The sequence below is a fragment of the Hyperoodon ampullatus genome, assembly GCF_949752795.1.
Source record: "Hyperoodon ampullatus genome assembly, chromosome: 2".
NCBI lineage: Eukaryota > Metazoa > Chordata > Mammalia > Artiodactyla > Ziphiidae > Hyperoodon > Hyperoodon ampullatus.
Window position 1 is genome coordinate 77,445,435 of NC_136915.1, and position 27,134 is coordinate 77,472,568.

General features: G+C 34.3%; 1 protein-coding gene across 1 annotated transcript in view; it reads left to right on the plus strand.

The window, feature by feature from the left end:
- SH3GLB1 (SH3 domain containing GRB2 like, endophilin B1) overlaps positions 1-26,687 on the plus strand; it is a 35,218-nt gene extending 8,531 nt beyond the window's left edge. Inside the window, exons 2-9 of the mRNA XM_079728394.1 lie at positions 744-885; positions 3,926-4,054; positions 6,214-6,347; positions 7,798-7,890; positions 18,725-18,814; positions 19,201-19,301; positions 25,614-25,842; positions 26,233-26,687. Coding sequence (XP_079584520.1) covers positions 744-885; positions 3,926-4,054; positions 6,214-6,347; positions 7,798-7,890; positions 18,725-18,814; positions 19,201-19,301; positions 25,614-25,842; positions 26,233-26,340 — 1,026 coding nt within the window. The 3' untranslated portion in view covers positions 26,341-26,687. The remainder of the gene's footprint in view (positions 1-743; positions 886-3,925; positions 4,055-6,213; positions 6,348-7,797; positions 7,891-18,724; positions 18,815-19,200; positions 19,302-25,613; positions 25,843-26,232) is intronic.
- The last annotated feature ends 447 nt before the right edge of the window (positions 26,688-27,134 follow it).

Sequence of the window (27,134 nt, forward strand, 5' to 3'; positions counted from 1 at the left end):
ATTTTATGATGTTTAAAAGATGCCTCAGTAGTATGAATAGGATATGTTCCAAAAGTTAGTCCATAAATCAATTACTGGAATATATTTTGAAGAAACAACTTAAATGATAGTTTCCCAGAACATCCCATAAAAGCCTATCTAACTAGGTGTGATTTAAGTGCCAATGATACAAAGCCACATTAAACATAAATAGCCCCTTTTAAATTTAAACTAATAATTATCAGGCACTGAACAAAGTGATTTACATACATACCCTTACTTAATTCTTAAAACACTGTAATATATGTATTGTCTCTCTTTTGCGATGGAAGATACCTAAGGAAAAAATATTCAAAAGCTTGCTCAGGTCACACAGTTAGCAGTGCAGTCAGGATTTGAATTCAGATCCAGCTGGCTCAAAACTTTTATTCCTTACCACTATGTTATCCTACCTTTATAATGTAAGAAATATTTATATACTTTATATACAGGACAGTATGCTAGATTTTCTATAGCATTCACACCATACATTTCAGCAGAACTGAGGATATGTATTAACTATGGAATAGGATTATCCTAAGTGCCACAAAAGAGGTATGGATAAGTTACCAGAGGGGCAAAAAGGAGCATTCATATACAACAGTTTACAGACAATTATTTGTATGCCCGGGATTGTTTGGATTTGAGTTTTCTTTTTAATACAGATTCCTAAAATGTATTTGGGGTATATTTAACTTTTTTTTTAACTGTATAATCAATAACAGTTCACAGAAGAAAAGCTTGGCCAGGCAGAGAAGACAGAATTGGATGCTCACTTAGAGAACCTCCTTAGCAAAGCTGAATGTACCAAAATATGGACAGAAAAAATAATGAAACAAACTGAAGTGTTATTGCAGCCAAATCCAAGTAAGAAATTTTTTACCTTTTGTCTCCATTATTGACTAATTTTATTAAAAGGTACTGTTAATAACTTTTTTTAATGTTTTTTAAAAAAAGTTTTAATGGCTCTTGGAAAACATTTTTTGGTTATGGCTTTGGGGTCTATAATTATTTTGTGTGTGTGCTTTTGGTGAAGAAGAGGGTGATAAACACTTCATTGTATACCCTCTAACAAATTGACAAGTAACATTTTTCAGGCCTCTGTAGAATCCTCTTGAAAACTCAATTTCAGGCAGCGAGTTTGAATTTTAAGAGTTATGAAAGCCTGTGTAGATAAATTAATCTTCCTTTCTCATCCAGGGGAGAATTGTCCCTAGTAACTAAGGAAAAATTATATAGAAACTTAAGTAGTTACCAACTATTTATGTTTAGTTTTACATTTTTACATAAATTATTCCGTTTGATTTTCAGACAACACCATAAAGCTTTTCAGATCACCTAAGTCAATAACATCGCAAATAAGGTGCATAATAATTGTTTTAATTGAAACTCACAAGTTAGCATTTTGTTCAGTGTAGCATAGCTAATTAGAAGTGGAACTTGAACTATTGACACCCTGAGTTTTACAGATCAAAACTGAAGGACAAAAGCAACAATACCAATTCCTGCTTTCCTTCCCCTTTTCCCCAGTGTTATTGTGACCATGTTGTGAAATGCCATAAACCTACTTTAAGTTACTAACTTAAAGTTCCAAGCTTTAAACTTCGTTGCTATTACGTAAACCTCAAGCACTATACAAAATATTAGTAATACTGTGCCATTTTAGTTAAATTGTGGTGACTTTTTGAAATAGTCCTTTTACACTTTGAGTGAGGCCTGTTGTCTTTGGACACCATGTGTTATTTCTTATTCATTTAAGGCTACTTAAATAATATACCATGGTACCTAAAAAAAAAAAAGAAAGAAAGAGAAAAGAAAGTAGTAGACGTTTTTCCTCTTGTTCCTTGCTCTATCCATAGTTCCTCAAATAATATAGTCTGTTCTACAGCATGTTTTTGTGATTGGCAAATAAGTTCACACTCATCTGGTAAATGGGAATGATGTCGGTAGAAGGGAGTTAAAATGGCTCATATAATACAGTTTTACATTAGTGTTTTAAGTCTAAAGTAGTAACAGAATTTTTTGTGTGTTTTATTTATGCTCTCATTATAAAGTTACACAGATTTTGAGTAGTCAGACCCAACCTTCTTTTTCCTGTAAGCCATGTTACTTTTAGTGCATGATTTTTCAGAACCTAGGATTCTTCAGAAATATACATTGTATTATAGCAGAATTGCCTGCATTTTTTGATAATATTTTATGATGACCTTTTAATGCCCTATTGAAATGAAACATTTATTTAAAATATACCAATTTTTTTTAACTGAATGAAATCAACATGGGATTCAGCTTTAAACTTTTGACCAAATAGATGGATGGCAAAGATAAGAATCATTCTCACATCAGAAAATGAAGTTCTGCAATTTAGTTAATATCTTCTCAGTGGTTATGTTTTGAACTGACTCATTTTGATTTTAACTAATTTAAAGGTTTTTAAATTCCTGCTTAAAAACTCTTCTGATGCTGCACCAGAGTCTACCACAAAAGCGAGTATTGTTCCAACAGCCTGTTTTATGTATGAAATTAACACTTTTGCCAACTCCTGAAGTGTTTCTATTACTTATTTTTGAAATTTCAGCTTATTTTTGAAATTTCCAGTGTACTGCGTGACACTTCCACTTGTGGAGGACTTATGTGAGGTGCTTAGAAAGAACCTATTTAACTGAGATTCTTTTTGGATTGTAATTTTATGTTTAATCATTGTTTCTGAGAAGTCTGAAACTTTGACTTTTTTCTTATTTGTCTCTGAAATATCTCACTGTTGGGCAGCAATGTAAATGTGAATTTCTTAAATATTATGATAACCAAGTGTTTATTCAGATCTTACAGATGTTTTTTCCTTTTCATTTATGCTAATTCCTAATTTGTATTTTAAACTTATTTTTAATGATGAAATCTTTTTTTTTTTACATCTTTATTGGAGTATAATTGCTTTACAATGGTGTGTTAGTTTCTGCTTTATAACAAAGTGAATCAGTCATACATATACATATGTTCCCATATCTCTTCCCCCTTGTGTCTCCCTCCCTCCCACCCTCCCTATCCCACCCCTCTAGGTGGTCACAAAGCACCCAGCTGATCTCCCTGTGCTAAGCGGCTGCTTCCCACTAGCTATCTATTTTGTTTGGTAGGGTATATATGTCCATGCCACTCTCTCACTTTGTCAGAGCTTACCCTTTCCCCTCCCCATATCCTAAAGTCCATTCTCTAGTAGGTCTGTGTCTTTATTCCTGTCTTACCCCTAGGTTCTTCATGACATTTTTATTTTTAATGATGAAATCTTTTGAGTGCTCAGATATTTATATACTTTAAACATAATTAAATAAAATTAAGCCAAGGAATCATATTGCTGATCTCTGTAGACTATTCCAAATCCGATTGTTCCATTCCTTAAACTCCCAATATTTAGCCTCTAAGAGGGAGATTGAGCATATGAGCAAACTAAAGCAAAATAATAGTGACAGAAGTATGTGACTCTTTGGTTTTTCTAGGTACCTTATATCTGTATTTTTATAGCTGGAAATCCCTGATTTTAAAATTGTGTACATAAATTCAAAGTTAAAAGTTAGACAGTATATGAATGGGGCAAAGGCAACTTCACTAGATATTAAAGGAATACCAACCCTTTCTGGAACTTAAAATCCTATAAAATACTCATAATAGTTTTCCTTTATGTTAAATATTTTTGTTCCAAAATATTTTATCAGATTTTTAAAATATAAGTTTCTTAGAGTTATGTAATACTCTTAACATGCAAATGAAAAATTATATATTAAGATATGTACTTGAAAGCATATTAATTTCATGTTTATTTTACAAGGTGATAAATGTCTAGTAGGGGAACAAAACAGTCTTTCAAATAGCTTAGCTTTTTGAAATCATTGGTAATTTTAAACCTTTTTCCTAGATGCCAGGATAGAAGAATTTGTTTATGAGAAACTGGATAGAAAAGCTCCAAGTCGTATAAACAACCCAGAACTTTTGGGACAATATATGATTGATGCAGGGACTGAGTTTGGCCCTGGAACAGCTTATGGTAAGTGAAAGGCAAAAGGTCCGCTAAGAGATATCTTTACTCTTAGATTTTTACTACTTAGAGACATCATTAACATTTACCTAATATTAGTAGAATCAATTTTAACTTCAAATTTTTTGTCTTAAAATTTTGGATGAAGTGACAAATGTAAGTGACCACTAAATATATACAGTGTAACTTAGTATTTAATATATTTAAGCATATATTCTGAGAATTCACATCTTTTTAGGTCTAAATAGGTATTCCCATTGAATCTTGCAGCACCTCTGTTGTACTTCTTGTGATATATTGCAGTCTCTGTTTATATATGTCTCCTCTAGTTGATTTTTCTTTTTTAAGCTTTCTTGAGGATTTATTTCTATAATAAAGTACCTGGCACATACTAAATATTTGAACTAGTGCTTTCGTTACCCAAGTAATGTCAGTACCACAAAAATGTTAACAGTGATTATCTCTCGATGTTTGGATGACATTTTATTTCTATTTTCCTCATATACTTTAAATTTTCTATTACATTTCACAGTTATGCCAGCTTATTTTAGTTGCTGTAGTGACTTTTAATGTATAACTCTGAAGCTCAGTTATATATCATTACCCCTCAAATCTAATTTTCTCAGAACATAAGACTATTTCAGATTTCTGTAGCTTTTTTCCTGTTATTCATGGCTAATAATTCTTTTTATTAAGACTTCTGCAAGAAATTTGTCCTTATTTGGATATGAAATGATAGGTAAATTAAGTGATTTTCTACGTATATAGTCCTGATTTATGAAACCACATGAATTCTGGGACTAAATTAACTTAGTTTTAGTAGTATTTATGTCAGATGGAAATAACCTAAGTACTGTGTCATGAATGCTATTAATCCATTAACTGGCTTATAGCTGTACAACTTTGAAACTATTACATTGTGTTCTTCAAAACATAATTCTTTCAGAAGTCTGAAAATGCTTAAAATTCCTATAGTTTTACTTCAAATTTTAAATATAAATTTTATAAAAACTTTATATATCGATCAGATTTGTTATTGCCTTCTTGTGCCAGACTCAGATGCTGGGGTCATAAAGGTACGTGAAAACCCAGCCCTTTCCTTCACCAAGCTGAAGACCTAGTGGAGCATGAACATTCAAAAAGCTTCTAAATTTTTTCCTTTTTAACCTGCTTAATCTGTTTGCACTTCTAATAATTCCATTGAATGTACCCTGATTTTTGGAATTGGGCTTTGTGAATCTATTTATTAATAATTGATAATAGTATTAGTAATAGATGATTAGTATTAGTAATTACTAATTAGTATTAGTATTAGTAATTGAATATTTCAGGAATTGGGCTAAGCACTGTACAATATATGTATTGGTAAATCCTCACTTATATTCTACTTGTAAATTCTATTATCTCTGTGTAAAGACAGGGAAACTGAGTCTTAGAGATGTTACATAGTTCATCCACAGCTAGTAATTCAAATATAGATTTGTATCCAGAAATTGAGCTCTTAACTACATTATATTATTACCTTCCTTATCAATCAGATCTAATTTTATCTGAGCATGAAGGAATTAAGATCCACAGAACTGAAGTTTATTAGAGGTAGAACTGGAAGTAGAACCAATCTTGTGGTTCTCTTTTTTTTTCTCTATCTTCTACTGAATTTGTCCTATTTAAATATTAGGGTATATGTGCTGCAAAGCATAGGTTTTTTTTTTTTTAACTTAAGATACAAATATATACTCATTTATAAACACGAGGTAAGTGCATAAATACAGAGACAGAAGAATTTTGACTTGATCTACTTATTAAAATATTTTAAGAATTATACTTTTATAAATATATCTACACTATTTGAGCTGTGACCATAAGTATTTTTTAGTGTATCTGTCCTCTTTTGTCCCATTGGTAGAGTTGGTACAATTAACTATGATATGATAAGGAGTTCATCTTTGTCATTTTCATTTTGATATTTATAATCTTAAATTTACTTTCAAAATAAAAGTACCTTAACTACAGTTAATTTTATTTGATTTTTACTTAAGTAAACAAGTAACAGCTGACTTTAAGGCAGATCAAATTGCTGATTTATCTTAACATGATTTTCTGACATTACCAGACAATGGTAAAAAAAAAAAAAAAAAAAAAAAAAACCAAACTTTTTTCCTTTGCAGGTAATGCCCTTATTAAATGTGGAGAAACACAAAAACGAATTGGAACAGCAGACAGAGAGCTGATTCAAACATCAGCCTTAAATTTTCTCACTCCTTTAAGAAACTTTATAGAAGGAGATTACAAAACAATTGCTGTGAGTTGGAAAATGTTCATTTTTTTTAGTAAAATAATTTAGGTATATACTTACAGTTTTTAATGAATAATTTGCCCTCTTAATGACTTTGTAGATGTAGCAGTTAGAAAAATTAAATCATCTAGTTAGATGCATATTCCAACAGAACACAAAACTAACCAAAATAAAGGACTATTAATGATACGGACTCCACTTTTGTGTCCCTGTAGTGTTATTGAGGTGTCTTTACATCCATTCTTGTTCGTTACCAGCACTAAAATCTATAGAGAAGTTCCTGGAATGATTATTAAAATACGGCACAATTATCACCACAGTATAGCCATATAGCTGTTCATTTAAACTGGGAGAGAGAATCCCAATTACTGGAAGCTATATTTCTGGCTATTAGCCTTTCTGTCTTTTTGTATCCCTAGAAGTCTATTATCTTCTTTTCACACCGCTGTGTTTTATTGCTGAAATAAAGAAAAAAATATCACTTTCCCAAACCTAATCTGTTAATCTGTTATTTTTTTGGTTTAATTTGTTTTTTAAGTGATGGAGAGTGGAGTTTTAGGTGGATATCTTTTTCCTAAGGTTTCTGCAAGACTGCTCTTTATTGTAAATACTACTTCAAACTTAATTTGAAGATTTCTTATTACACAATATTATTGAAACCCAATATGTTTACAATGAATTTGTGAATAAAAAGTGTTTGGCCTGAGACAAAGGAAAAGCCACAAAGATGAAATACGATTGAAAAGATATTAGATTATCAATAGGATGTTATTTGATATATGAATTCTAAGAACTAATAAAGCAAACAGTGAATTCTTGTAAACTTACCTGTTATAAAGAAGCTTGATGTTCCCATGAGGAATTCTAAGATATCGTACTAATTCTAAGATATCATACTAATGTTTGTTCATTATTCATTCTATAAACTTGAAATTCTGTATTCGGAGTAATAGAGTTGCTTTTGGTGCTGTGGCACAGGGTTTCAAGGAGCTTTGCCCTGGGCCCTCTACCTTCTTCACCATAGGCACTTCCTAGATTATCTGTTGAATAATTCTTTGTTGTGGGAGCTATACTGCATTATAAGATGTGTAGCAGCATCTCCGGCTTCTACCCAGTAGATGCTAGTAACATCCCTCCCCCAATTGTGACAACCAAGAAGATATTGCCAAATGTTCCCTGGAGGGGCAAAACCACAGAATATTAAAACTAATATTCTTTTGTTTCTGCCATCACCTGCCATCTTTCCCAGATATCTAGAATGTCTCTATCATTTTAAAATTGGAAATAGTGAGAAAATGGAGTCAGATACCTGAATCATCACTTTATAGCCAATTTTGTAATCATAGATCTTTATCAGATGATTCATGTATTTAATGGAGAATAATACCTTAAATGTGTATGCTCTTACTGGATTTTTAGCATCATTAGGCTTTTTTTTTCTTTCCTATATTTATAGAAAGAAAGGAAACTATTACAAAATAAGAGACTGGATTTGGATGCTGCAAAAACCAGACTAAAAAAGGCAAAAGCTGCAGAAACTAGAGCATCAGTAAGTAGTGTTTTTTCTTAATAGAACAATATTTTAGGTTAACAACTTTAAGACTTGTAAATGGTTTCACTCATATAACATGCAAGCTGTAATCTATCATTAAGACTAGAATATGACTTTAGGGTATTGTTTTTGTGTTTTTAAACAAACTTTTCAGAACTTAATACATTCAAATCAGTGAAAAGTAGCATATCAAGAGGCAATATTCTTATTTTCGTGATACACTTGTTGCTAAAAAACAAAAATTATAAGAGCTCCTAAAGCTGTGTCATGTTTTTTGAATAACCTCAGTGGTGATGGAAAGTAAGTCTTCTGGAAATAGATTTATTATATTTGAAATAGAAAAACAGATAGTAATTAAGATGAGAATGAATCAATTTTGAGAATGTTTATGTGTAGCTTAAAAATTAGATGTGACTCCCTTTCCACATGGGACTCAAACTGACCGAAGGAGTTGTCATCAAGAATAGTTACAAAACTATTCAGATAGTGGCAACATGGAGTCCCAGGTGGCTGTTTTGAAGGGGAGGAAACCTGTTTGGATAAATAAGTTCTGGTATATTTTTTATAAAAATCAATCTCAGTAGTCTTTTAAGACTAAGTGGGTATATAATAAATATAGTAGTTCAATGATTTTATATATATGTATATGTGAGGATATATATATATAACTTTAATAACTTTAAAGATTTTATTTATAAGCTTCTGATTTAATCTAATATTTATATAGTTTATGTCTCTTTTCCAAAGTTTGAAGAGATTAATCAGACTTGAATTGGAGCACCTTTAAGATAGTACAATATAAACAAGTTTGAATTTATTAGATGAAGCTAACAAGTTCATTCTTAACTTGAGCTAAGGGGTATGTTTTGTTAAGAGACGTGACATTCCCATTGCCTTCTGTTCCCAACTCACTACCACTACTGTCGTCAAGGATCATTGCCTTAGGAGCATATTACCACAGTGCTGGTAGAAGTCTATTGTGGCTCTCTTGTTTTGGGAAAGAAAAGGTTGAGACTTGGTTTAGAGTGAAATTTAAAACTGGTAACTTGGTGTTGGACAGTGATGTCTTACGAGATTACCCAACACCTTATATGAGCAGAATAAATTATTTTCTTCTAGACAGTTCTCCTTTTGGAGATTCTGTATTAGCAACTGCTGGAGAAGAGCTATCTTTGACAAGACATTAATTTCAAAATCACTGGCTAGTTCACCTCAGAATTTATGATGAAATCATCATAAAGAACGGCCTAACTTCCCTAAACAAGCTTTTTGCAGAATTAGAACTTTACAGATGAATACCATAGATGGCAAGAGACTCTAAATTAGGATATTAATTTCTAAGTTGCTAACAATAAACTTATATAGTAAAATATGAATTGGTTTTTAAGATACAAATTTCATAATCAGAAAAAATGTTAAATAAGGATCATTCGGAAATAAATGTTAGAACAGAATATCTTTATTTGAAATGTCTATATGTGCCCAGTGATTATGGAATAAGAATACAAAACTTTCTTTAACAAGCACTATTATAGAATAATGATAGTCTACTTTTTACTTGGAAAAGTGCCAGAGAGTTCATAAATTTAACAGTATACCAGGTCCTATGATTATTCTAAATTATTTTACCACTGCTATTAAAATGTGTAGGAACCAAATATAATAGTAGACAAATTTTGAGAGATATTTCCTTTTGATATATCCAGAAAAGATGTTGACAGATTTTCTATGCTGTGTATTATTGAGGACAAAATTTTTTCCATGAGAATTTACATTTAAAAATAAAAGATTATACAAATGAATTTTTCAACAATTGTGTTTGTACACAGCTTTTCTAGAATTTATATATTGCATAAAACAAAATTTAACTGTGGCCAAATATTAAAAATATTAGTCTAGACAAAAATTCACATTTCCTGATTTCAGTTGTGTTCTTTCCCTCTAGATAACCAACTTGTTTTTCTTCAAACGTTATAGCAGTAAGTCTGAAATACTTTGGAAAGGAAAAGTCCTCTTAGTTTGTTATCACATAAAGACTTGAGGCATGCCTATATTTTGTGATTTTTTTTTCTTTCTCTGTATTTCTCTTCCGTTTACTTGAAGAATACAGAAAAATTGAAACCACTAGGAGTTTGTTTTTCCTTTTTTTTTCTTTTTTGACACATTTCCTGCTCCTAGTTGGTGGCTGAGGAGGTTACTCTAACCTCAGACTTTCTTTGATTTCACTTCTTTGTAAATTTCCTCGGATTGTTTTGTGACTAGTTGTTCCTCTGTAAGTAAGATTTGGGACCTGTGCATGTCAGCACTTTTTAAAAAATTTGTTTACTAGTTTCTTGTGACCTGTTTTTAAATTCTAGATTTACTGAATGCTAATTTTGTACAAGGTGCTTTGCTGAGAAGGAGTTCATATATAAATAGTGCAAAATCTCTGCTGCCCTCAATTTACAATCTGGTATAGTAGATTGAATTTTTTTGTGATTTTGCCATACCAGTAAAATATTTCTGCCTATATTCAATATTGCTACTTTACTAATCTGTTTTATTAGTTAATGTGTTGAAGAATGGTAAAGCAACATCAAAGAATTTCTCAAAAATACACCAATTGAGCAGAAAAGAGAAAACCTCCCTGAATATTTTACAATGAACAAAGTACAGCTTTGAAAAAAGTATAAAACTTACATCAGAGAAGCAAAAACAAATATAACTTATGCATTTAAGTTATAAGGCACTGACATTTGTTAACCTAACTTAGTCTATATAAACTTTTTAAAAAATCATTTTAGAGTGTTGTTAATGGGAAGAAAAAAATCATCTGGTTTCAAAGCTCTCTGATATTGAGAGGTTTAGACGTCTGTTACTTTTGGGTATCCAAACATGATGGAAAATACATTTTCAAGTAACATAACAAGTATGTCCCTCTGCCCACTTAAGCATTTCCACAGCAGTCTGTGTCTTTAATCTGCAAACTGAGTGAATTTATAGCATCATCATATAACCTTAACTTAAATGTACATATATTAGAATTTAAAGTTTATTAAAAATACAGGGATTGACATGCCTTCCATATACTTCTTCAGGGTATGCTAAGACCTGTGAGGCTGATTGAAAGAGAACATGGTTGAAGGCATCATACATTAATAAAATAGAAATGATCTTTGAATAGGGAAATTGTGGGTAGGCAGAATGGCTTTCATAGGTGAAAATTTAATAAAAATTTAGGAAATTGTGGCAGTTTTTAAAGTGATGCATTTTCCCTAAATAATTCTAATCTAAAATCAAGCATCAACCATGTTTTTTATCTTTGAAAATTGAATCTTTTGAAAAAATTGAACAGGTACCATTATATGAAATTCCGTAGTTGGATTTTTTTTTTTAAGTAGAAGACCATTTTATCGGTTCTTAATGCTTGTTTGTGTGTTCTTTAGTGTGCAGAAGTAACTTGTTTTACTGTGTTCATTGGTATAATGTGTTCTTTGTCTCTTACCTATGCACTTAAGCAACTAAACTCAGCACACCTTGAAGGAGATAACATTATGGTAAATTTCTCTTACATGCTCAACTTCCTGCATGTAAAATGGCTGAAGGTTTGTTGGCCTACCATGTTTTCTACATCTTGAATAAAGTGCCTTCTCTTGCTATTATCTACATGTAAAATCTAAAGTAGTTGAAGCCATGCATTCATTAGTCTAACAATAAATACAGAGAATACTAGCTGAAGAAATATTGAAACTTGAAGAAAAGAAATTGTGTTCTAATTGCCAAATTCAGCTGTGCCAAATTAAGATTTTAGAATCTGAATTTATACACAAATACATAAATATTTACATGTATTTATACTACACATAAATATATAGTGCCTTTTATACATAATAAAAGATGTTAATTTAGCTGGCACTTCATATTTTCACTGTTGGCAAAGAAAATTAACAAAATTTACTTAGCTTAGAGAAATGTATAAGATATACAGATTTACTTTGCTTCACAGTACCTTCAGTGTTTACCTTAATTTTCACCCAAATTCAGCATAGAATTAATTTCTTCTGCAATTCCAGGCCAAGACAAACCCCAGTAGTTTAGGTATTTCTGTAGTATTGAAGCCTGTCCAGTGTTAATTCACTTAGGAGAATTGCAGAATAGTGATAGCTTTGAATTGGGAATGAGAATTATTCTGTAATATCCTTTGTATATTATTGAGCTTGATTTGAGAAAATTTTTGAGATGTTAAGTGTTTTTAATTTTTTAACAAGATAGAAATCCGAACATAGTCCCAAAATTCATAAATGTTAGCCAATAAAGATTTATAGATACAGTGTTTGGTATAATACTCCTGGGTGTATTACTGCCATAGAAGTAACATAGACTCTGCCATATAAGTAATAAATAATCGGCAGTTTTTATTTGTTAAGTCAATCGACTACTTTTATTTCATTAGCACTGAACTAAAAGGAGGGGAAGAAAACATGTAATAGAAAAGATTATTGTACAGAATATGTAGAATGCATTTTTTTAAACTGCTATAATTATTGAAGCCCTGGCTAAATTAGAGCTTTCCTTAGATAGCAAGAGAATGCATTCATTTATTTCCATTGTCCTATCTGTATGTAGGTAAATGAGAATTGTGAAACTATTTCAGTCATTGGTAATTTAGCATATAAATCATATTTTTTTTTAACCTTAGGTAAAAATACCCTAAACAGTTAACAAGACTTTGTTTCATTCATTAGGCATTTGTTTTACTACTTAGGTCATCTACTTATAGTACGATATATTTAACTCTGATAATTTTAAGTTCATTATATCTCAAGTTCATTGTGCCCCCCACCATGGCTAAATCAACATTTAGTGTCCATTTATCCTTGCTTTATTATAACTTACTAAAATTGCAGAATTTTGGACCTAAATGAGAAATTAGAAATCATATACTCTAAACCTCTCATTTTACTGATGAGAATACTAGAGCTGAGGCATTAAATATTCCCAGTTTTAGAAAACTGTTATTAAGTTATAGAATTAGTATAAGAATCAAACATCAATAGTATTGATACATATGAAGGCATACTTTCACAGTATATTAAGCTCTACTGATTTAATTATTACTGTGTTTAATCTGTTAATGTGATTCTGGAAAAAGAGAGTATGCCATGTAAATTAAAATATTTACATTTTTCTATAGTAAGTTGTAGAAAATGTTAAATTCCAACTTTCATGCTCTATATTTTTCTCTAATTTTTAATGCTGGCTAGATTTGGGCAGAGGAAGTGACAAAAGTAAGTAAATCATTAAACTACAGAATTATGAAACAAGAATTTAATTGTCATTCATTCAGTAAATCTTTATTGGGCAACAACTGTGGGGCCAATCACAGTCTTTGTTACTGTATCTTATAAAATCTGAAAGTTATTATGGAAAGCTCAGATCTGTTTGGCTAGTAGTAGTTCCACAGAACAATGCTGCAGAGATGTGGTTTGCACACACTCTAATAAATACTAGATAGCTGTTATACTAAGTGGTAATCCTTACAACGCCTTGTCAGAAGACAGTTTTTAAATAATACTTGGTTTATTCATATGATAATTATATAAAATATAGTTAACACAATGTCCTATATCTTCAGAGAAGTGAATATATATCATGTCACACAAATGAATTTTCAAGGTAACTGAAGCTTGTTCTTTATAGCACCAAAGCTAATATTTCTGTCATTTTAGTTGAAAATATTTGTAAAAAATTAAATACAGGGTAGCATATATTTAACTTCATTACAGTTAGAGTCATTATTATGAATATCCGTTATTGTACTGTGCAACAGTTGGATCCGTTGTTTTTGAAGTATGTTGTCTCCTCCCTCAGTGTCAGACTGTCACTTTTAAAAGCTGTCCATATTACTGCTACTGCCAGTCTCTCTGCCTGTGCTACCAGTTCTAATCTGTTCTTGGCTGGGAGAATACCTAAAGCAAGGAATAAGGAATAAAATTATGACTTTAGTGCAGATTTGTTTCAAGTGCTATTTGAGGTCTTCAGAAGCATTTTTCATTTACTTCTCATGTTCAGAATCTGACCTTGAGTTGAGGACAGTGCTGGGGCTTGAGGGCAGGTGTTAATTGGGCCCCTGAATATTAAGTAGTTTTACAAACTTCAACTTCCTATTTTCTGACTTTGTAGGATTGCTGACTATACAGTCTTGTTTCATGCATAAGTTGTGGAGCATAACTTGGAAATCCAATGCGAAATTCTTGACTTATGCTCTCACCCCCCTTTGTGGAATCCATTCATCACCTTAGTTATGGTTACACCCTGGCCTCTGATTTCTTCCTGAATGTCTAGCGTGAAAAGGGGGCAGAGTAACGTAGAAGAGAAAATAGGTTGATCAAGAAAGCCAGGGTCTCTTCCACTTTGGATAGCATACAGGTACACCAAAAACTTTCTGATTTGATTCTGCAATCTCTAGAAATTTGGGAAATAGTTGATATAATGGCAAGAAACTCATGAACATTATTATGTTTGTATATGTGAAAAAAGCTTAAAATGTATCAAAATGGATTACTGGATATATTTTTCTTCTATTCTCACTTTTGTCATCTTTGTAATTTAGAAATGTATAATTTAAAAACTGCAGGGCTTCCCTGGTGGCGCAGTGGTTGAGAGTCCACCTGCCCATGCAGGGGACCACGGGTTCGTGCCCCAGTCCGGGAAGATCCCACATGCCGCGTAGCGGCTAGGCCCATGAGCCATGGCTGCTGAGCCTGCGTGTGCGGAGCCTGTGCTCCACAATGGGAGAGGCCACAACAGTGAGAGGCCCGCGTACCGCAAAAAAAAAAAAACAAAAACAAACCCAACACATTCTTGCCCTTTTTCCAGCTTACATCCTAAAAGAACTATTCTTGCTTCTCTAACCCAAGCTATGCTCTAGATCAGTTAGCCCAGTAACAGTAGTTCTAAGCAGTAGAAGATCTTTTGCCTAGAACTCTGTCTTAATTGTAAAATTATGTTGGGAAATGAGATCTTCTGGAGGACAGAATAAAAACTCTTTAAATTCACTGTCTTTCTTTAAACCCTTTTTGTCTCTCTTTCTAAAATGGATTATTTTCTTCCTGAGCAAATTGATTATGCTGAACCTAATTTCAGTTACCTCAGCCTCTCAGGTTAATTATTATGATCAGTTACATGTGTCAGAAGTAGAGGTGGTTTGGGACATTAGACTGTTTGCGGCCATCCCAAACATACACTGAAACTTGTTCAAGAAACAAGATTTGTTTCCTTCCTGTCATTTACCTTTTCTAAATATAGGTCTAGATTGTACAGAAGAATTGACTTCCTAGGCTTTGTATTATGGTGCTTTCTTCACAGTTAAATAATTAAATTTTGCTCAAACATAGAAGACTGATCCTTTGTCCTTAATGAGATCATTTTGTATTTTTTATTCAGTGTTTTTATTTTTTTTATAAATTTATTTTTTTAATATCTTTATTGGAGTATAATTGCTTTACAATGGTGTGTTAGTTTCTGCTTTATAACAAAGTGAATCAACTATACATATACATATATCACCATGTCTCCTCCATCTTGCATCTCCCTCCCACCCTCCCTATCCCACCCCTCTAGGTGGTCACAAAGCACCAAGCTGATCTCCCTGTGCTATGCAGCTGCTTCCCACTAGCTATCTGTTTTACATTTGGTAGTGTGTATATGTCCATGCCACTCTCTCACTTTGTCCCAGCTTACCCTTTCCCCTACCCGTGTCCTCAAGTCCATTCTCTACGTCTGCGTCTTTATTCCCGTCCTGACCCTAGGTTCTTCAGAACCTTTTTTTTTTTTTTTAGATTCCATATATATATGTGTTAGCATACAGTATTTTTCTCTTTCTGACTTACTTCACTCTGTAAGACAGTCTCTAGGTCCATCCACCTCACTACAAATAACTCAATTTCGTTTCTTTTTATGGCTGAGTAATATTCCATTGTTTATATGTGCCACATCTTTATCCATTCATCTGTTGATGGACATTTAGGTTGATTCCATGTCCTGGATATTGTAAATAGTGCTACAATGAACATTGTAGTACATGGCTCTTTTTGAATTATGGGTATATGCCCAGTAGTCGGATTGCTAGGTCGTATGGTAGTTCTATTTTTAGTTTTTTAAGGAACCTCCATAGTGGCTGTATCAATTTAGACTCCCACCAACAGTGCAAGAGGGGAGGGTTCCCTTTTCTCCACACCCTCTCCAGCATTTATTGTTTGTAGATTTTTTGGTGATTCAAAGAGTCATGTACCACAGTGTTCATTGCAGCTCTTTTTTTTTTTTTTTTTTTTTTTTTTTTGAGGTGTGCGGACCTCTCACTGTTGTGGCCTCTCCCATTGTGGAGCACAGGCTCCGGACGTGCAGGCTCAGCGGCCACGGCTCACGGGCCCAGCCACTCCGCGGCATGTGGGATCTTCCCGGACCAGGGCACGAACCCACGTCCCCTGCATCGGCAGGCGGACTCCCAACCACTGCGCCACCAGGGAAGCCCCCTGCAGCTCTATTTATAATAGCCAGGACATGGAAGCAAATTTATTTATTTATTTTTTATTTTTGGCTGTGTTGTGTCTTTGTTGCTGCGCACGGGCTTTCTCTAGTTGCAGCGAGCTGGGGCTACTCTCCGTTGCGTTGCACGGGCTTATTGCGGTGGCTTCTCGTTGCAGAGCACGGGCTCTAGACGCGCGGGCTTCAGTAGTTGTGGCACGAGGGCTCAGTAGTTGTGGCTCACGAGCTCTAGGCTCAGTAGTTGTGGTTTATGGGCTTAGTTGCTATTCAGTGTTTTTAGCTTTAAAACATTATTTCCATTTCAGTCTCAAGCTTCCTAGTCACTTTTAATCTGCTACCTAGCTTACTTACTTACACCTTGTACAGAAATATTGCCATTTAGTAGACTTTCCTGCCATTTCTGCTGAAGGCTGTTAAATCAAATTGTACTTTCAGAATCAAACCTATATGGAATTAGCCTCATTTGTTTCTGAAGTGCGTTTATTTTTGGTTTGCTGTGGTTACTTCTATCAATCAGAACCTTTCAACCAAGCAGAACAGTAAATAATGCAAATGTAATGCTGAAGTGATTTGTTTTCCTTAATACTTTTTTAGAAGAACATTGATTCTTTTATTCCCCTGTGACTTTTTTCTGCTACATACTAGCTTCCAGATGAAGCTTATTACTTCAGCCCTGTTATCAAAACACCATGTATTCTTATTTTGATCAAGTAAATTTAATTTTAACTCTTGACTTATTGAATAATTCAAGCTTATTTCCATAAATCCAGTCTAGTGGTCAAGTCTTAGTCCTCTCTGCCATATCTTTTGCCAATGGTATGAGAATGATTATAGCAACTGATTATCTCTTTTGCTGCTACCTCATTGTTGACTATTTCACTGGTTTAGCTGTTGCCACCAAAGGATGAAGGAGAGGGAGATGGGGTGTGAAAGGAAAAAGTTCACACCTTGTTTATATACTTACTACAGTCTTGGAAATACTGTAATTATTTGGATGGTGGGGGAGCAATTTATCCTGGAGAGGTAGTGGGAAATAGCATTATAGTGATATTATCACCAATACTAATTCCCAGTGGGGGATAAGCTAACTAATTTGAGTGACCTGTGAGATTTTATTTTTTCCTCCTCACTACCAAGCAACTCTGACTAAAGGTTTGTGAGGATGTTTTTTTGCCAGTACTTAACTATTTTTAGATTTTTTTTTTTTTTTTTGTGAACTGCTTTGTCCCAGCACTAAACCTGTATCAGATAGTTGAAGCTAGTAGTGGTGTGCTATTCACATCTCTTTCTAGCTCTGAGGTCAGTAACTTCACCTTGGTAGCTTGAAATCAGCTGTGGTAAGGGTATTTATACCATTGAAACTCAGCACATTAGAGCTTTTTTTTCCCCTGGAGAGCCAGTTTACCAGCACACCATTGATTAAAGGTCACCCATAACTTGCAGAAAAACCCTAGCATATCTTATAGATAATATTTCTGCTTAAGACATATTCTATGCAAAGTTTGGAAAGAAAACTAAAAAAGACATTTATGTAGGATAAAGAATCCTTTGAGGGAACCTAAGAACTACGTCCCTAGAAACAAGTATATGCTTGATAACTAAACCCATGAGGTTAAAGTCCTAGCTTCACTCTGAAGTCTTTTCATTTGAGATTGAAGCCTATATAACTTCAAAGTAAAGTAGCTACAGTAATAATTGAGAATTTTTTGAAATAATTTATACAAGTAAACTGGTAATCTTAAGGTTTCATAAAATGTTAAAAATTAGCAAAATTGATACTAGAAAATGTAAGAAAATAGATTGACTGTCCCATAGTAGTTTTCCTAGGCTTTTATGATTATGTCATTAAGCTTTGGCTTTAATAGATTCTTTTGAGTTAAGTACCAGTAAGGAGTCAGTTCTGTCTAGATTAAGTAACATAGAAGAGCTAAGTTCTGGAAACCAGGGACCACTTTAGATACAAAGCAGAATCAGGGAATTGCCAGATTATCATTTGGGGTTTGTTTGGGGGATTTTTTTTTTAACATCTTTATTGGAGTACAATTGCTTTACAGTGGTGTGTTAATTTCTGCTTTATAACAAAGTGAGTCAGCTATACATATACATATATCCCCATATCTCCTCCCTCTTGCTTCTCCCTCCCACCCTCCCTATCCCACCCGCTTAGGTGGTCACAAAGCACTGAGCTGATCTCCCTGTGCTATGTGGCTGCTTCTGTTTGGGGGATTTTTTAACTGTCTAAATGAATGTACATAAAATGGACTAAGTCCTCTAATGAGATGCTAAAACTGTGTTCCAATTTAAGTCTGAACAGGAATTAAGAATAACTCAAAGTGAATTTGATCGTCAAGCAGAGATTACCAGACTTCTGCTAGAGGGAATCAGCAGTACACATGTGAGTGTTCATTCATTGGAAATTCATTTGGAACAAAAGACTTCGATAGTCTTAGGGAAATTCTTGGAGGAAAAACTGAACTTTCTTTTCAGTCATTTTTCAAGATATTTAAATTGTAGCACTTTTCAAGATACATGAAGAAATATTTTAAATTTTTGTTTACACCTCATCACCTGATGAGGTAGTTCTCCCATCATTGTCAAGTCCATTTGATGTTTTTCGTTTTTTGGGTTTATTTGGCTAAACAGTTTGTTGTTGTAAATTGTAGTAAAATGATAGATACTGATGATTTACCCTGAGTACAGTGTCGTGCTCTGTCTTCCCTTAGCGTGTGCCACTTTAAGTAGATTATAGAGCTAAGAAGTGACTGTAACTTTCCTTTCCAGGCCCATCACCTCCGCTGTCTGAATGACTTTGTAGAAGCCCAGATGACTTACTACGCACAATGTTACCAGTACATGTTAGACCTCCAAAAGCAACTGGGAAGGTGGCAATTTCCTTTTCATACATGAAACTCCTGATAAGAGAAGAAATTCAGATTTTTTCATTTGAACTAGTAATAGAGGTGAAAAGTAGAAGAATTAAAGGCTTTTATTAGATTGCTTAGAATCAGATTTTTTTTTTTTTAAGGAAAGTGATTATCACACTTCTGCGGTAACAAAGACATTTTGAGCTCTTCTGGCACAGAAAAATGTTAAGAGGGATGAGAAGATAATTTAAGTCAATACCTTTTTAGTGCTGTGTAAAGAAAGCTTAAAAGCATTTGAAGGTCACTTTTCTCTTGAATACCTTTGCAGGTGGTTGAGGAAGATATAGTTATATTGACACTTAGTTGCCCTTAGAGGTAAACTAATTTGTACTTACTCATTACTTGTTCACTGTTAAAAAGATTTTAGAATATTCTGTAAGACCTCAAGCCCATTGATGTTATTATTTTGAGTGTGGTAATATACTTTACAGCACATATGTAAAGCAACACAGCTCAATCATTCGTTCTCAAAAATTTATTGAACACCTGTCGTATCCAAGCACTGTTCTATACCCTGGGATTATATCAGCAAACAGAACAGTCAAAATTGCTTACCTTTATGGAGTTAACGTTGTAAGGTGACACTGAAAATAAAAGATGTACAGGACAAACATGGTCTCTGCTCTCACAACGAACACTTAAAGTCTAGGTAGAAGTACAGGCCATAGGTGGACAGGCCATGTGATAAGTGGAAAGAGAAGTTCAGATTACTGTAAGGGACATCTAACTGTGACTCAGGTGAGTCTAGCAAAGATTCACAGATGAAATTATTTTAGTAGGAATAATCTAGATGAAGAAAGGGGCAGGGACAAATATTCCAGGCAGAGGAGGAATATGTATATGAAAGGGCCAGAGGAAAAAGAGTGTGGCAAGTTCAGGAAACTGACAGTAGTTCATTCTGGTTGGATCATAGTGTTCAAATTTAAAATGGGATAGTAGATGTGGCTAGAATAATGAAGCCAGGTCATGTCATGAATGCCCTTTAAAATAAGTAATGATAAGGAGTTTGGAATTTACATAGTGAGGAACCATTAAAGCAGGGGAGTGATATATAATATATGAAGGAGGAATATCAAGAGAAGTTATTTCAAGGAATAAGGAGAAAAAACCATCACTTTGATCTTCCTTTCTGCATATTAATCCTTCAAAACTAGACCTAGAACAAAATTAGGCACATCCACAAAACCAATTTTAGATCTTAAAAATGAGTTGTAGTCTAATACCACTGGTTATTCTAATAGGATTTACAGAAGTATTTACACTTCTATATATTTGAAGTTTTGTTACTGGTATTAATATCTGAAATCAGAACACTACTCTATCCCCACATCATTACAAGTATTTTAAGCCCAGGAAGCCTTAGTACTTCCTGTTCACTTTGTCCTGATACTCTCACAGTGCAGCAGAGGGGTTGCTGTTGAAACCATTCATTCTTGCATTCTGCTTAAGGCCATACAAATGCTTGGAACTCAATCATTCACACAAAATCTAGTCATTGATGTGCTGAGGTAGGTATTACTATTATCCACATACAGATAAAGAAACAGAAGAGCTAGTTATAAGATTAGTAAATGTGTTTTATTTTTAAATAATTGGAAAGTTTAACATATTGAGCTACAGTGGCAGGAAGTCTAGAGTTTTTTAAAGTTATCAGTAAAAGTTCTTAGAAGGTGAAGATGGCCTTTCAGGGTTTTTTTGTTTCGTCTGGTGTTTTGTTGTTTTCCTTTTTACCATTAATTTCCCAAAGTTGACATAGGTAGACCTCAGTGGCTAAACAAAAGCTAATTATACTAGTAAATTTGAAAGTAAAGTCCATGGTTAAAGACTTTAAAAATCGTGTGTGTGTACACACACATATGTAGGGAGAGAGAGCTTATCTTTTTTTTTCTCTTCAGAAATGTATATATTTAATCACTGCCGAGTTCACTGAGGAAAGGATGCTAGGAAATGTGTTCTTAACTTTAGAGTGAAACTTGAATTAGAAATTATTTCTTTTTATCATTAGAACCCTTTTACCCATCAGAGAAACATTTGCTTTTAATTTTTACAAATGCCCTATTCTAGGCATCAAGGATACAATGTAAACAAAATAGACCATATCCCTGCCTTCATGGATCCTGCATTCTATTTAGGGGTAGAAGCGAGTAGAAAAGCAATGTCTATGAATTACATAGTCTATTAGAAGGTGATAAATGCTATGGAGAAAAATACAGCAGGGAAGTACCTTGGTTGGAGTAGAGGTTTACAGTAGTCAGGGAAGACAGATTGGAAAGATGTGAGGAAACAAAGCACGCAGGCATCTTAGAGATGCTCCAGAGGGGAAGTACAAAAACTCTAAAGCAGGAACATAGCTGTATGTTCAGGCAGCAACAAGGAGAGCTTAGCTGGAGATTAATCAAGGAAACAGGGAGCTAAGATATGTAGGGCTTTGGAAGCCACTCTTTGGACTTCAGGCTGTACTCAGAGATGAGGAAGTCTGGAGGATTTTGATCTGAGGAATGACATGATTTGATTTTAACCTTTAACAAGATCGTTCCTGCTGCTCTGTTGAGGATAGATGTTAGAGGTCATGAGTATAAGCTGACAGACCTGTTCGGAGCCTATTGCAGTAACTTGGTCAATAATCCAGTCAGGAGGTGACAGTGGCTTGGATCGGGGTGATTGTGATAGATGTGGTAGAAGTGCTCAAACCCTGGGTGTGTTTTAAAGGTAAAGCCAGCAGGGTTTGCTGACAAACTTTCTGTATATGAGGCTTAGAGGTGTCAAGAATTACTGCAAATGTTTGGCCTGAGCAACTGAAAGAATGGAGTTTTGGTTAATTAAAATGGGGAATGCCCCAGGAGGAGCAGGTTGGGGTGGGGAAGGCATGTGAGGTGTATCAGGAGCCCAGTTTTAGACATGTTAAGTTTGAGATATGAAACATCTGAGTGGAAAATTCCAATTTTAGGATATACAAGTCTGGAAATTGGGGGTGGGAGGTGAATTAGAGGTATAAATTAGAGAGTTGTCAGCAATATCAAGGATATTCAAATCTGTGAGACTAGATGAAATTACCAAGGGAGTTAAGTACAGGTAGAGAAAAACAGAACCAAGGGCTGAGCCCTGAAGTACTCCAACAAAGAGTTGAGGAACCAGCTAAGGAGGATGGTAAGGAATGAGCACTGAGGTAAGATGTAAACAAATTGTGGCCTTGGAATAAGCTGTAAAAAGTTAGGGGAGGGGCTTCCCTGGTGGCGCAGTGGTTGAGAGGCCGCCTGCCGATGCAGGGGACATGGGTTCGTGCCCCGGTCCGCGAAGATCCCACATGCCGCGGAGCAGCTGGGCCCGTGAGCCATGGCCACTGAGCCTGCGCGTCTGGAGCCTGTGCTCCGCAACGGGAGAGGCCACAACAGTGAGAGGCCCGCGTACCACAAAAAAAAAAAAAAAAAAAAAAAAGAACTGTTAGTGGACCATTGGATTTTGAACATTGCTGACCTTGACGAGTAGTTTTAGTGGAACAGTAGGAGCAAAAGCTTGTTTGTTAATGTAAGGGAATGGAAGGAGAGGAGCTGTGACAGTAAGTTGAGATAAGTCTTTCAAGGAGTTCTAGTGTAAAGAGAAACAGAAATGAAGCACTAACCAGAGGAAATAGTGGAGTCTAGCACATTTTGGGTTTTTTTTTTTAAGATAGAAATAAGAGCAGGATTGTAATCTGATAAGAATGACACAGTAAATGGAGAAAATATAATATTAGAAAGAAAGGGAAGAATTGGTAGTGTGATGTCCTTGAGAGGAGATTTTGTACACAGGTGGAAAAATAAACCTTAAAAAAATTAAGCTTAAGAGCATAGATAGCTCATCTGTAGTAGGAGTAGAGATGATCAAAGCATGGAAGTTTCCCGATTGTTTTTTTCTCCTCTCAGTTAAAAAAGGAAGCAACTTATCAGCTGATTATAAAGGTTAGGGGAGAAATGCTGGAATTTTGAGGATGGATGAAGGGGTATGAAATAGTCATCAGCAGAATGTTAAAAGTGGGTAGACTAGGGCTTCCCTGGTGGCGCAGTGGTTAAGAATCCGCCTGCCAATGCAGGGGACACGGGTTCAAGCCCTGGTCCGGGAAGATCCCACATGCCACGGAGCAACTAAGCCCGTGCGCCACAACTACTGAGCCTGCGCTCTAGAGCCCGCGAGCCACAACTATTGAGCCCACGTGCTGCAACTACTGAAGCCTGTGCGCCTAGAGCCCGTGCTCTGCAACAAGAGAAGCCACCACAACGAGAAGCCCGCGCACCGCAACGAAGAGTAGCCCCCACTCGCCACAACCAGAGAAAGCCCGCGCGCAGCAACAAAGACCCAACGCAGCCTAAATAAATAAATTAATTAATTAATTTTTTTAAAAAAAAAGTGGGTAGACTAAAGAAATGTAGTGTAGTTGCCAGGCAGCACTGTGGACCCACTTTAGGTTCCTACTCATTCATTGAGTGTGAGACCAGACAACATGGTTTTGTAGTTTTTTACTGTCATAGTACATGCGTGGATACTGAGTAGATAATTAGAGTTTCACCAAACGAGTAGTATGAAGTAAAGGGCATAGGATATGAAGGCATATGCAAGGAGGTGATTATAATAATTTACCTTGGACACGAAGAGCATGTTGGTAGGATGATACATGGTAGGTCTGTGGAGGACTATAGGTCCAGGATAGCTTGTTGAAATGAGAGTACTAGGGGAAACAAGATGATGGTCAGAGAATTGGATGTTGGAAATTGATTATTGTAAAGGTTATAGTTTTTGGAATTGATAAGGTCTAGATGAGGCATTGGGAGTGAGTGGCTGAACTAGGGTCAGTCACAGAATCACTGGAAGAGAAGAGCTCACAGATCTGACAGGCCAAAGTGTTCAAATAATTGTCTACGTGGATATTAGAACCACCGAGAATTAAGATCCACTGTTAGTGAGCCAGGAGCTAAAATCCAGAAATAAAGGGAAAAGAATGAGACGCCTGTAGATGATTGCAACAAGAGATGGTAGGTAGTATATAGTTGAATAACATGAAATTCAAAGATTAGGTAGGATTGGTTAGGGAGAGGAGTATAGGAATGGTAATGAGGAACGTGCAACTCCTTCAACATCCACCTCTAGGTTCAATGATAAAGGGAGTGCGGGAGTAAACACAAGCATCAGGAGGTGAATGGAAGGGTTAGAGAAGAAGTTAAGGATAAAGGGAATTTTGCTGCTGGCTGACTGATTTCCAGATGGCACAGGAGTCATAAAGAAGAAAACTATTTTATGAAGGGATTAATTTCACCTACCCTACCAGATGAAGCATTTTATATTTTAACTAATGGATTTATTTAAACTTAAATATGAATTTTCATAGGATTTTTTTCAACCTTAGAAGTGGTTGGATTAGAATGATTATAGGCCAGCCATCTTATGCTGTTTTCCATTGAGTATTATTGGAGAAACAGTAGGCTTACAGTAAGTTGAAAATTATCTTTAAACTGTTTATAAGCACATTGATCACAGGGATTTCACTAATTCCTAATAAAACTTTTATTTTTCCCCTAAAAAATAGAAGACAAAATGAACTTGTGACATTTGCCATATTCTCCCATTGAGTCTTCATTATGTTAATTATCAGTCATATCATAACATATTATTTGAATGTCCATCCCCTCACTTGTCTACATGTCCATAAAGGAATGGCGTTGTTTCCTGTTTATATCTCAGCTTGTGGTAACGATGTTGGACATGTAGATACTCAGTAAATACTTGAATGAACAGGAAAATGTGATTGGATCAATTTTATGAAAAAGAGTTCAATTACTCAAATATTTCTCAAAGAATTAACTTGAGAAAACTTCACTCTTGTAGTAGTATCTAACATTTAAGTAAGTCTTTCATTGGTATTTTTATCTAACAATTCATAAAGGGAGGAAAAGATTAATGGAACATACTTATAGAAGGTTGTTGGAAATAACATAAACTCATTTTTCTGGAAAAAGAAAACCATTGTGTTTTTTTTAAACTTTTTAAAGTTTATACTTGTAAAGATGGCTTTGAAACAAACTTTCAAGGATTTTATATTTAAAAACAACCTGCATTTTGTCTAGTGTAATTGACCCTAGAGGGGTGAGCTGGATAGCGCACTTTGTCATTAAAATATTAGCATCCTCAAATCTTTAGCCAAAGTGAAGGTTGGTAGAAGGTAAACACTGCCCCCAAGTGGTGGTATACAGGAACTTTGGTCACTTGCAAATAGATAATTGGCCATTTTCTTTTCAACAGTTTTCCATCCATTTATCATTGTAACAACAACCAGACTTCTGTGGCACCTGTATCATCTGCTTCATCAAACGTGATTGGTTCTTCTGCCTTGACTTCAACAAGTGGCCTAGTAATCACCTCTCCTTCCAACCTCACTGACCTTAAGGAGTGCAGTGACAGCAGGAAGGCCAGGGTTCTGTATGATTATGATGCTGCAAACAGTACTGAATTATCACTTCTGGCAGATGAGGTGAGTAATGTGGGTATAAAAGGAAAACTATATCATAGATTGACTTACCTTCCAGTATAACAAAATGCAAATTCCTCATTACTTATTTGGAAGTAGTTTATTATGAATGTGTTCATAGATTGCAGCTGGTTATATTAACATTTTATAATTTTTTAACTACTATTTTTTAACAAAATAGAACATCACAGAAATATTTAAAGCTTTTAACTGCTAAATAACTAGATTTCTAAAACTGTCTCTAATAAAATCCTTTATCTTTCACCAAATTGATAATAATGTTTAAATTCTTTGATAGTGAATAATTTATACTTTAAACAAATTAAGTCTGATTAGTTTTCTGTGTGTTTATTTCTTAACATAGTTAACAACTGGAAATGTTTTATTTTGTAGGTAATCACTGTTTTCAGTGTCGTTGGAATGGATTCAGACTGGCTAATGGGGGAAAGGGGAAACCAGAAGGGCAGGGTGCCAATTACCTACTTAGAACTGCTCAATTAAATAGGTGGACTATGAAAAGATACACCGTATTTATATACAATTAACTCTTAATAAAGCAGGTTTAAGTATCTTTCATGTTAATGTCTTAAGAGACTGAAAAGAAAATACTAGCCATCAGAAACTGGCCTTTCTGCCAATAAAATTGCATGGTAAATATTTCATTACAGAATTTATGTTAAAGCTTTCATGCCAAGAATGTTTTCTTACAAAATTCTCTTTCTACTGAGGTTTCACTAATAAGTAGCTTCTACTTTTGAGCCCCAACTTAAAGCATAACTGTTTTCTACTGAATTTTTCATTAATGGCAAGCTTTTTCTTTTACATAAAATAAATTTATTGTGAATTGATACGTGACTCATTTATTAGGTATAATTAATAGCCAAAGAATAAAGTTAAAATTTGTTTTTAACTGTTGGTTTAAAAAGAGCTCTAGGATGTAAACCTCTTTTGTAAAAAATATAATGTTTCTGAATGTTTTCATAAACAGAAATGTAGTTATACCATGTTTACCTTGTTTTCCAGCAGACATGGAATGATTACAATATTCTAGTTCAGTGAGTTATTTTGAGGGTTTTTTGTTTTATTAAACACTACTGAATGGTTTCTTTTAAGAGTACCTAGTCCTTGAGAAGTATTACCGTATTTCTCTAGTACATTTGCATTTAAGGTTCTAAAACATCTAGGACAAATTCAATTCACTAAATAATGTTTTTAAGATTGTTCAATTGGTACTGTTTAATCCATGATCAGAATTGGATCTGTTAAGAAGATACTGCAGTAAAGAGAATTTGTTC